Here is an 11,888-nt window from a genome sequence, read left to right as displayed (position 1 = left end):
ATTCGCCAAACAAGCAACCCAAAAAGAGTGGCCCAACTAATTCCCACATTAGACATCCATAAGTTATCACTTAAATTACATTCAGCTAAGTTTTTGGAGTTTTTAGAGAAAAACCTGTATTATTGGCCGAAAGGCAGAACTAGAGGTGCTCATGGACTGGGCGCCCGACCCGGCCCAACGGCCCACCCGAAATATGGGAGGGTTTGGGTAAAAATATAGGCCTGAAATATGGGCTTGGACAAAAAAAGAGGCCTGTTTAGAAAACGGGCTGGGCCTCGAGCACCACTTTTTTGGCTCGGGCCCGGCCCGGCCCGACCCGACATAATAAATATATTTATTTTTAAATTTTTTTTTAATTTTAAAATATTTTTAAAATACTATTTAAATTTTAAAATAATTTTAAAATACTTTTTTTTTAATTTTTAAAATAAATTTTTGGTATTTATTAAAAGAATGGGCCGGGCCGGGCCTAGGCTTATGATTTTTTCCCGAGCCGGGCCTAGGCAAAATTTTAGGCCCATATTTCGGGACAGGCCCGGGCATAGGACCCGGGCCAAAATTTTTTTATGGGCCCGGCCCGAACCCGGCCGGCCTATGAGCACCTCTAGGCACAACTTGAAGCCAAACCTACTTTGCAGCTAGACAATCTCTGAACACTTGTAAAATGTCTTCCTTCTCATGCCGACAGAACAAGCAAGAGCGATTGTGACCAATTCCTCTCCTTACTCTTTCCTCGTTAGTTGTAAATCATGTGTTCCATTTTTTATTGGAGGTTATTTGTAAACGCATATTCGAGCTCTAAATATATAGTGTCCACACGCATACACATGTGATAGAATTCTTAAATTCTATTTTTTTTCCTATTTTGTTTATGTTGTATTGTATTTATCATATGTTTTAATTATTTTTTTGACATTTTATTTGTTAGAGCATATTGTGGTAACAACATAATAGTGTTGTCCTTTTTTAGTGCAGCTGAAAAATCAACACGCTCTCCCACAATATTGAAGAGAGGTGTATTGTCCCTTTTGGGTATTGTTGAAGAACTGACACCTCCTTATTTTATCCTCGACTCTAAAAAAGACAAAAGACATCTCTTAAGTTGCTAAAGAGTAATGTCGTGGCTTCGATCCACGTCCTGAAGATTATGAGTTTAATTCATGTCTTGCGCTATTCAGTGCCATAGATTCCCACCATACATCAATTCTTCAATAGTGTGGTTTCTAATTTACAAAGGCCTTGCTCTTGAATGACCTAAGAATTATCCTTAAAAAAAGTTAGGGGTAAAAAACTTAAAAGAATGTGTAAGTTCTTTAACATCACAAAAAGAAAATATAATATCGAAAATTTAAATGATAACCTGAAAATTTCAAGTCAAGTAAAGAAGAAATAAGAACTGAAAATTGATACCTATGACGATTTGATGAAATATTGATTGATGAAAGCGAGATACAGAGAAGAGTTTGAGGTAGGGGTGTACATTCGGTTAACCGACCCGAAATAGTTATAACCGAATTAATCGATCTTCCAAAATTTTTAACCGATAACCGAACTGAATTTTTAAAAAAAATTAACCGAACCGAAATTTTTCGGTTAATTAGGTCGGTTAACCGAATTAACCGAAAATTGTATGGTTTTTATTTTTGGTTAAAAATTAACTGAATTAATTGATTAACCGAATTACCCAAATTACCCAAATTACCCGAATTGAATCACTACATAATTAAAAATATTACATAAGTCTTTGAATCATTACATAATTAAAAACATTACATAATTCTTGAAATTAACACATAGTTGAAATGTAAGTCTTTAATATTTTCTATTTATATCCATTTCTTCTCTTCAAAAAATCTCCATTTGCATTAAACTTAAAAAAAAAAACATGTGTAATTGGGTAGATACTTAAGAGTTAGATTTTAGTTTTATTTTTATTGGGTTGGTAATTGGGTTAGGTTGATAATTGGGTTGGGTAATTGGGTTGGGTTGGATAATATTATTTATTAATTTTTTCGGTTAACCGAAATTTTGAAACCAATTTACCGTTAACTGAAAAATCATAAAAAAATTAACCGACCCCGACCGAAAGTTAAACGAATTTTTTTGATTTTACCCGAAGTATGCACACCTTTAGTTTGAGGAGTTTTCCCTAGAATTAAGTGCAGGAATAAGGAAATGCTATATTATTTTCAATTTTTTTATTTTGAATAGTTTTCATAACTTTTGTTGATATGACATAATGACAAAATAATGTCATGTCAGCAATGAATGGTTGTAGATCAATTTATTCTAAATAAAAAGGTAAAAGTCAAATTGAATAAAAGTGTAGAGGTCAAAGACTAAAATGTTATTATGTCCTTTATATATAAAACAATAAAATAAACATTTAACAAGGCGACTATTAGTTTGCTCCTTTTTTTTCATTAGAGGCGAGACTTCTATAGTACTTTTACCAACGTTAACATGTAACATATTTTTATTTTAAATTAACTTTTTATATTTTGAATTTAGTTTTTAATCTATGCAAAATTTTAAATCTTTAATCGAGTTAGTGCCACTCTTACTATTTTTTAAATGAATTCAATTGAAAAATTACCAAAAATTCCATTCCTTGAAAGTGTTTTTATATAAAACTTATAAAAAAATACAATATAATAGGATTTAAACTTAAAGACACTTTAATTTTTAATACTTTAAATTTTACTATTTCAACAAAAGAATATTTTTTATAATAAATTTATAAATTTTTCTCTAAGATGTAAAACGGTACTAATAATAAATAACAAAAGTTTCCTCATAATAGGTTAAGATTAGACACTTTACATTTCTCAGATCTGATGGCATCATTGTTAACACAAAGTATACAGAGGAAAAGGAAACCCGAAAAAAAAAATTGAAGTACTCAATTGGTAAGTAGGAAGGAACTACAATTTATAGTATAGTTCGTCTGCAGTAAGGGCAGTCTCCACAACTTCTAACCCAAGGATGTAAGCAAGTCGAGTGAAACCTATGTCCACACACCAGCCTTGTAAGCACATCTTCGCCCCTGAACCTCTCCAGACATATACTGCAATCCCTTGATTCCCTTTCCCCATCCACCTCTTCGCCCCTGAATACCTCCAGCGGTAAACTGTCCACGGCCTCCTGCGTAAGACCAGGAGGCTTTTTGTTATTTTCTTCTGTTTGAGAGGTTTGGTCGGTGAAAGAGGAACTCCCACCTGACAACCCTGTAGAAATTTCACTTCCCCAGTCCCCTGCATCAACCTCCCTGAAATCTTCACACAGTAAGTACTCCCTTACGTCGTAAGGGTTAGGTGGACCTCTGCCGTCCCTCCTAAACAAAGCCAAACAACAAACCAAAAATGATTTTCCTTTTTATTAGAAAAAGAAAAGCTATAATATTGAGGAACAAACCATGATGAATAAAACAGAAGTTCATAGTTAAATGCAAGACAGAACATAAGAATGTCCATTACTGAATGCCATACACGATATGAAACAAAATAAAGGTTAAATTGGTCCGCATGATTCACTCAAGCAATCAATTCAATGGTAGTTAGGAAACGAGAAATACTAGTTCACTGTTCATGGGAATTGGAAACAAAAGTGGGCTGCATGGTCATAGACACATAGTAGTTAATGATGTTAGTAGTAGTACCGGTAATATATTACTATGGCAGTACAGCATAGGAAGCACCAGTGCTGGGACTGTGACAGTATTTGTAAGGCGAAGTGGACAGCACCACCACCAACACTGGGCCATGAAATTATGACACTACTGATAGATGGGGAGTAACAAAAGCAATATCTGCTTTTAATGTATTAGCAGAAGTGGGACTCAATGTAATGACGTATTTTTCGAGCATAAAAACACGGATTTAATCCATTCAAAAAAATAAATAGATAAAATGCTAGTGACTGAATTCAGCATAACGCTTGTAAGAAGAAAAATTCTTGAGAAACATGATGATTAAGACAATTCCACTAAATCATCTAGACTCTGGATGTCAACAGCAGAGACAGCTGTTGAAAGTTGATTTCACCAATAAAAACCTACCAAACTGACTGAATTATAACATCATAGGGCATGGAAAAATAAAAAACAGTATGCACATCTATCAGACTAAATCTCTTCACTAACTGGCTATCACATGATACATAACCTCTTTTCTTCTAATGCCTAACAAAGACAGCAACCTCGTTATTTGGATTCACCAAAAATTTGCATCACACTTAGCCATATGAAACTGAAGCTTTCCAGAGATTATGATACAGATCGATAGTAGAATCTGCTACTTTTGATTATTTCGCAACACTCGACAGATCCATAAAATCAAAGTACAAAAGCAAAACCTTTAATTGAATTCAGATAAAGTTCCATGAATTTCCACATAATCCATTTATATTATCTCTAAACTTACCAAGTTAATAGATATGACATGCTGTCCTTCAAAAATTGAAATAAAATTATAGGAAATCGTCATCAGACTAAGAATGGCTGGTATAGGCCTGGTCCAATTAGCATAGGATGATACGAAACCATGAAACATAGGTGGGTTCATCATCATGAATTACAGTGGTTTCCATTTGATGTCACACATCATGCAAAATTATAATATTCAAGATAAATATGACATGATTCAGTAGCTATACTTGATTATTCACTTTGATAAGAAAGTACAAGGAAAATAATCCCAGGATAACCAATTCAAACATTAGGAGTAGCAAAGTTGCAGAGAGCTATGATGACCAACCTGTTTGCAGAAACAGACACGCCTCTTAGTCTCTCAAGAAGCCTTGCTCTAGCAAGCAGCACAGCTCCAGGAAGCCTCTCATTCGAATGCAAACTTTGCCTATTTGAACTACTTACACTCTCTGCATTTACACCATTTATTGATGCAAACCGGCTAGAACCTTGATCAAACTGCATCGATGCACGCTCCTAAAAAGCCAAATCGAGTACAGAAATAGATACTCAAAATATTCAACAGCGTTAAAGAAGGTAAGCTAAATGAAACCAAACATAAGAAATCCAGATACTAAAACTCAATTGTAAGAGAGGTTTTTTTTTTTTTTTTTTTTAGCTTAGGCTCAGATAAATTATCAAAGCATACTTTACATTATATTATTATACTTTTCAGTAACTCCACTGATAAATTTAGCTAAAGACAACTTATTTTCAAATCCGAATTCAATACTGAAGCATAAAACAGCCATAGAATAAATAAAAAAAATCATTTCTATTTTCTCAGCAGTCAAATTAAAAACAACTACTAAGTACTAATAAACAAGAAATGGAAATGGAGAAATTGAGCATACAGAGAGGGAGTAGGAACGTGAGGTGGAGTGGCGCACGTGTGGGGAGAGACGGAGATGTTGACAGCCGTCCAGGTCATGCCTGTTATTGTGATAGCGGCGATTGTAATTCCGATCAATTGAAGAGTCGATCCCTGGATCGGGATTGGGTCGACCTACTCTCGACCTTCGAGTGTAGAACAACTCCGAAGCACTCGTCATTCACCTAAAACCTCAAATGACTTTTTGCTCCGAATTTACCAATCAAATTTCCCTTTTAACAGAGAATAATTAAATATATATACATCCGGCGATAATCTTGGATTAAGAAAAAGGAAGAGAAGTGGACTGGCACGAAGGGAAACGGATAACCTTAGCTTCAGCCTTCCCTTCAAGCACGCAGACTAAACATAATAAAGGGGAAAAAGTAAATATAATTTTTGCAGATCAGTTGTTTTTGGAGTAAATAAATGAAGGATGATATAATTAGGGTAGGCGGGATGGAGAAGTCGGTTTAATACCACCGGTTTTGTATGAACTGAATGCGTAGTTACGATAGGAAATTGGATTTATATAAGCGGGGCGGGGGGCGTCCCCCGTGCGCAAACGAACAGTTATAATACGGTTTTAGTGAATGAAGAAGCTGCGAACTAACTTCGTCACCGCAGCCGGTACCGTCAAAATCTTCACGTTATTTTGGGTTGACTGTTGACTATTTATTACAAACTCTTTTCTTTTTGGACCTTTTTTCCTGGTAAAACTATAAAACAAATTCATAACAAAAATAAAAAGTTTATAATTTAAATATCCGCATTCAGTGGCTCTGGTCACTCACGTTAAAATCAAAAATAATAAGTTGACATATTTTTCTTTTAAATTTTGATTTTTCACATAATTAAAGTAAAATCCATGCCATTTTTATTCACTAAAAAATTATCGTTTTAAACCCTAAGCCCTTAAAGAATTATGTAACAAAATCAAAGGAATCCGTCCATGGCTCGTTCATCGGTGGGGTCAATTTCATTTCTCACCTTTTGTGCTGGCTTTGCTACCAACTCCATCAATTCCTTCGCTTCGTTGCAAACACCCATCGAATTCAATGGCAAAACGTTGAGAGCGACAGCGACAATCCTAATAAGCACTCGAAATTGAGTGGCCACCCTCTTTGACTTCATTAAAATCCATATCCTTGCTCATTCTCGCGAGCAATCCTCCAATAAGAAGCAAATTTTTTGGTAAGTAAGACGAAGTGTAACACTCCTAAAATTATTGTACTATAAAAGCGATAATAATTTGAGATTACGAATAATTGATTTTTCAATAAAGTAAAATAAGGAAATGAAAGTGATAAAAGAGAAGGTTGAGGAGTGTCAAAGAAAGTTAAATTGAAAAGTATGTTGTGATATACTAAATAAGGATTAAATGGTAAAGATGTAAAAAGTTTTGAGGTTTAAGAATAATTATTCAAAATTAAGGGGTTAAGGTATAAAAATGAGAAATTTGAAGGCCTAAAATTGAAAATAACCCAATTTCTTATGACATGAAATTGATGTGCAAGGACCAAATTGAATAAGTGAATAAATATGAGGGACTAAATTTCAATTTTACCAAAAGTGAGTAGTGATTAAAGGATGGAATTTAAAATAAATATGAAGGGTAAAATAGTCATTTCTTAAATTAGATAATTATGATAAAATATCATGGTTGTTGGAAAATATGGGCCATTGGAAAAAATTGAAAAGTAAGAAATCTTGGCCATTAGAATGAAATTATGACATAAAGATATTTTATATTATAATATTTTAAGATATTTACATGGAAACATGAATAAAAGTCTTCATGCTTCCAACGCCAATTATATATACATACAAAGGGATTTTCATTTCATTACAATTTGGTCCTTTACCATGAAATCCCACTTTTTCTCCCAAATTCCTTGAAAATTTCCATAGCCACCCAAAAGGAGAAGTGAAGTAGAGACAATAGAGAGAGAATATCATCTTGGAAGAAAGAAATTGGAAGTGGAAGTGGAGAAAGTTGTGGAAAATGTGAAGAGATTATAGAGACAAGGTAAGTACTTCAAGAATTTTACTTTATTTAATTTTAATCTATGTGTAGAGAATGTTAAATAGTTGGGTTAATTATGAATATGTAAATATTATGTATGAAATTAAATTAGTACATTGAAGTAGTAGAAAAAAGGACTAAATTGTAAAGTAAACAAAATAAAATATGTGAAATGGAATGTTGAAAGAAGAATATAAATGAAGTGTGATGATATAATGAGTTCATAAAAAGTGAATGTGTGATGAAATTTCCAAATTACATTGAATTTATGATAATAGGACTAAATTATAAAGAGTGTAAAAGTTTGTAATTTAAATAAAGTAGGCGGATAAAAGGTTAAAATGAAGTGTTAAGTGTTACTGAATTGATGTTAAGGTAAAGTTATAGTAAATAATGAATTTTCATGATTTTAGGGATTAAATTGTAAACTTATGGAATTTATAATTGAAATAAGAGAAGTTATGATAAACTATATGTTGATGATAAGTGAGTTTCAAGGATTAAATTGAATAATAATTAAAATTTTAATGATTATGTATGCCTAAATGAAAGTTAATACAAAGAACCATGAAAGAGTAAAAATTAGCATTAAAACAGTTTCTAGACATCAACAGTGGTTCAACTTTGAAAATTCACCAAAAATTGTGAAAATTGAATTAGAGGTTGAATCAAATATAAATTTAAAGCTTATTGGGTCTAGTTTTTATAAAAGAAACGATGTAAGTAATGAAATTGTAGATTACGAGATATAATAAATTTTGTGAGACAAGGTTAGAATGATTTCGAATTCCCCTATTCTAAATTTAAAAAATTATTATAAATTTAATGAGACTTGTACTGAAAGATATTTAATTTTTAGTGAAGAAGGATTAGAGCTATCTAGCAGCAAAACAAAGAAATATTTGAAGAAAAATTATATTAATTATCGTATGTATAAATTCTGAAATTTTTATGATATAAATCTCACGGAGTCTAGTTTCAAACACAATAATTGGAGCTTAATTTCGAATTCTATAAACCGAGATATAAATAAATTAGTCATTGTCACTCAAATGGATAACCTTGATCAAAATATGTGTGTAACTAGAGAAACCTTAATTAATGTTACATATAAGCATGATATCTTAAGAGCCAAAGATTCATATATATATATATAGAAATATAAACATTAAGGAAGTGGAATGGAGAGGAGGAGGAGGGAAAAATGAGAGAAGGCTGATATTGCTAAGAAGTTGCAAATAATGAATTTGCTAATACATAAGAGAAATTCAAATACATTGTTAAAGTACTAAGTGAGTTATGATTGTAAAATGAATTAAGGTAGTCCTAATTGATAAATTAATTGGTATATGTTGACAATAGTTATAGTATGTAGAAAGAGTAAATTGTATTTGTAAGTCCTCTAATGGACTTATTTGTAAAACTTCAATAATTGTGTTAATTTTAATAACTTTGCTATCTTTAATTGAATATCATATTTTATTATGTTGACTTGAGATTATAAATGGGTAAAATTTGAATGATATGTGAAATGAGTTGAATTAATTGAATATCATATTTTATTATGTGGACTTGAAAAAGGATGTTAAAAACTTGAAATAAGGTAAAACATGGAAAATAGGATTCTAGTCGTGATGATAGAGGAACCACGTTGCAATGATATAAGTCAATTTGTGGCATCGTGATGGGGAACCTCTGACGCACCCTGAAATTTTGAGAACCTTTCACTTTAGTCTTTGTTCCACTTTATACTATTTTAAAAGCGACAATAAAACTCAGGAATGATACCAAGGCATATCAAAAGCTTAAATTGATCAAATTAGTTAAGTAGTATTTAGAACAAAATGAATTTGATTGTTGTTGCTTTAATAACAAATATAGCATCACGATGTATTGACCCAATGATCGGGTCGGGTATAGGGGTGTTACATGAAGCTTGACGAAGCAAAGAACGAACAACTCAAGAAGAACTAAAAACCTAGATCGCAAGCAATCCTCACCCCACGCCACAAATAAAAAAAAAGCCTCAAACCTAAACCTGCGATAAAAGGAAGAATGAAAAATAATCAAGCAAAAGACAGTGAGCAAGAAGCAGAGAAAAAATCAAAGAACAAAAAAAGGAAAAAAAAACATAAAGAGGAGAACTCATCTTTTAGGGCTTCTCGATTATTTAAGAATAAAAGCTTCGTTCAACAATTCGAACGGTGAAGCTAGAGAAGTGGTCGGGGAGAACAACATATCTTTAGCTTGTGACAATCCAATGGTAGACGCCGACGGAACTTTGAACCTTTGCTTGGGGTTTTGTAGGTTTTGGCCACTTTTTCAGAAAATCTAAGTCGAATGATGGATAGAGGGTGTGGAGACTTGTTGTTTGGTAGTGGTTTTGTGCCCATTGGAGCATTGGTGGTAGAGCTCTTAGACTTGTGATGGCTAGGGTTAGAAGAAGAAGAAAAAGGAAATAGAGAAAAATGAAAAGAAAATAGAAGTGGAAAATGAAAAGAAATAAAGAAAGAAAAAGAAAGAAATAAAATAATAAAAGAAACCATGTTAGATTTTTGTTTGATATTTTAAGAGGAGTGACCAAAATGATCTATCTAATGTAGGTGCTTAAATTTTAAACTTTTTATTTTGAGCGTAAAAAATGATTTTTTTTAATAATTGGGGTGACTATTTATATAATTTACCTTTTTTTTGAATTAATAAAATCCAAAAGGATTTAGTATGCCACAATAGAAAATTAACCAAATTGTAAGACAATGGCGTAGCTGCGTGCTTCAACCCTCAAAAATAATTGGATGAAAGTATATTACAAAGAATTTTAATTTATTAAACATATTTAGTTGATAGATACTAATTACATCGTAATTCCTTATGTTATGTTTGATAGTATGAAAACTTATCTATTGTTAATAAAATTTTTAAATAATTTAAATGAGATTAATAAAATAACATAAAATTCTATTTAAAAAAAAGATATTCTAAAGTTAAAATACTATATTATGGTGAAAGTAACTAGCATGTCCCTCTATTATAGAGATCAAATCAAATTAGTCTCTCTAGTATTAAATGAATCAATTTAGGCTGTATTTTTCATTGCGGCTGAGATGAGCTTTTAGCTAAAAAAGTACTTTTCTTTGAAAAGTAATGGAGAACACCCTTCAGTTGATAGCAGAATATCAGCTTCTTAGAAGATGAAAAGTAGATTTTTTTAGCTTTTCAGCAAAAAAGTGCTTTTAGGTTGGTTACTTTACCTTTTTAGCCACACAACGCTGGTTCCCTCTGCTGCTACACTGCTCTCTACTCTTTACTCTTTGCTGGTTCCCTCTGCTACGCTACGCTGGTTCTTTGCCCTCATCTCTGCCCTCTGCTTTGTTCTGCCCTCTGCTGGTGAGTTTATCTTTGTCTTCTCTTCTTCTCTTTTTCTGTATATTGATTGATTTTCGTCTGGGATTGATTTTCCTGAGGATTAAGTTGGATATATTTTTTTTGTTGGATATATTTGGGTTTTTATGCTGGTTACTCAGCTACATTGTTGAGGAATTTGCCTGCTGGGGTGTTAAGTTATTCCTCGTTTGAGTATTTAAAAGCTGCGGTTTTGAGAAAGACAAAACAGACTAATTTGGAGCCAATTCAGAGTGTTTGTTGCGGTGCTTTGGCTGGTGCAATTTCAGCTTCTTTGACTACTCCTCTCGATGTCGTGAAAACAAGGTTGATGACTCAGGTCCATGGGAATAAAGTTACTGCTGCCATGTATAGTGGGGTTAATGCGACGGTGAAGCAGATTTTCAAGGAGGAAGGTTGGATTGGTTTGACTAGTGGACTGGGGCCTAGAGTTGTTCATAGTGCTTGTTTTTCAGCTTTGGGCTATTTTGCATTTGAGACTGCCAGGCTTGCGATTTTGCATCAGTATCTGGAGCACAAGGAGAAAGAGTTGTCCAAAATCAATGTTGCACCGGCTTGAGTTACAATTAGTGGTGATAATGCTAATTTTTTCACTGTTTTGTTAAACTTGTTTTGTTGCCATGTAGTGTAGTTCAAAGAAACTGATTTTTGGCATTGCATTTCTTGGTTAGAGTTTTATTTTTTTCTACTAATATATATCAATGTAAAATAATTTGATTAATGCACCAATGTATGAATGACCTTCTTATTCCATATTACCTCAGATTCAATATGCTGCTGAATTTTACATTTTCTGTTTGTAATATCCGATACCATGCTTGCTAGTCCATGAACATTTGTAGATTTCACATCAATAATAGGTTAACATTTCTATGACTTCCAAGTTGACTGGGTAGTATTGGTAGTTTTGTGGTCATCTCTTGTTCTGGTCTTTTAGATAATTTTTTATGGATTAGTGGCTTGTTATTGGTTTGGTGAATGATTAATAAATGATTGATGGTGCTCCATCGAGGGTGCTGTAAGTAATGTAGATTCCACCTCCATCACTGTAAAGTTTTCTGCTCCAACTTAGGTGGAGATAATGCATCATATTGATTTAACTCACATTATTGGCAATGATCTGT

General features: G+C 32.8%; 2 protein-coding genes across 2 annotated transcripts; one reads left to right on the top strand and one right to left on the bottom strand.

Moving 5' to 3' along the window:
• Positions 1 to 2,773: 2,773 nt before the first annotated feature.
• LOC107916535 (probable E3 ubiquitin-protein ligase RHY1A) lies at positions 2,774 to 5,978 on the bottom strand. Its single transcript, XM_016845807.2, has 3 exons — positions 5,320 to 5,978; positions 4,755 to 4,942; positions 2,774 to 3,334 (listed from the first exon to the last, which is right to left on the bottom strand). Exons 1-3 carry the CDS (start codon positions 5,515 to 5,517, stop codon positions 2,932 to 2,934), a joined length of 789 nt encoding a protein of 262 aa, XP_016701296.1. The 5' UTR covers positions 5,518 to 5,978; the 3' UTR covers positions 2,774 to 2,931.
• A 4,140-nt stretch (positions 5,979 to 10,118) lies between these two features.
• LOC107917446 (protein MITOFERRINLIKE 1, chloroplastic) lies at positions 10,119 to 11,638 on the top strand. The gene is made up of 3 exons (XM_041107875.1): positions 10,119 to 10,123; positions 10,622 to 10,749; positions 10,827 to 11,638. Exons 1-3 carry the CDS (start codon positions 10,119 to 10,121, stop codon positions 11,321 to 11,323), a joined length of 630 nt encoding a protein of 209 aa, XP_040963809.1. The 3' UTR covers positions 11,324 to 11,638.
• Positions 11,639 to 11,888: the final 250 nt, after the last annotated feature.

The sequence above is a fragment of the Gossypium hirsutum genome, chromosome D12, assembly GCF_007990345.1.
Source record: "Gossypium hirsutum isolate 1008001.06 chromosome D12, Gossypium_hirsutum_v2.1, whole genome shotgun sequence".
Taxonomy (NCBI): domain Eukaryota; kingdom Viridiplantae; phylum Streptophyta; class Magnoliopsida; order Malvales; family Malvaceae; genus Gossypium; species Gossypium hirsutum.
This window is presented reverse-complemented; position numbering and strand designations above follow the sequence as displayed.

Bases quoted from the DNA above. Each gene is read 5' to 3' on its own strand.
- LOC107916535 (XM_016845807.2), bottom strand. From the start codon at position 5,517: ATGACGAGTGCTTCGGAGTTGTTCTACACTCGAAGGTCGAGAGTAGGT. The intron at 4,943-5,319 runs GTATGCTCAATT...TTGGCTTTTTAG, and splicing joins CACGTTCCTACTCCCTCTCT to GAGCGTGCATCGATGCAGTT. The intron at 3,335-4,754 runs GTTGGTCATCAT...GGCTTTGTTTAG, and splicing joins GTGTCTGTTTCTGCAAACAG to GAGGGACGGCAGAGGTCCAC.
- LOC107917446 (XM_041107875.1), top strand. The intron at 10,750-10,826 runs GTGAGTTTATCT...GATTTTCCTGAG, and splicing joins CTTTGTTCTGCCCTCTGCTG to GATTAAGTTGGATATATTTT.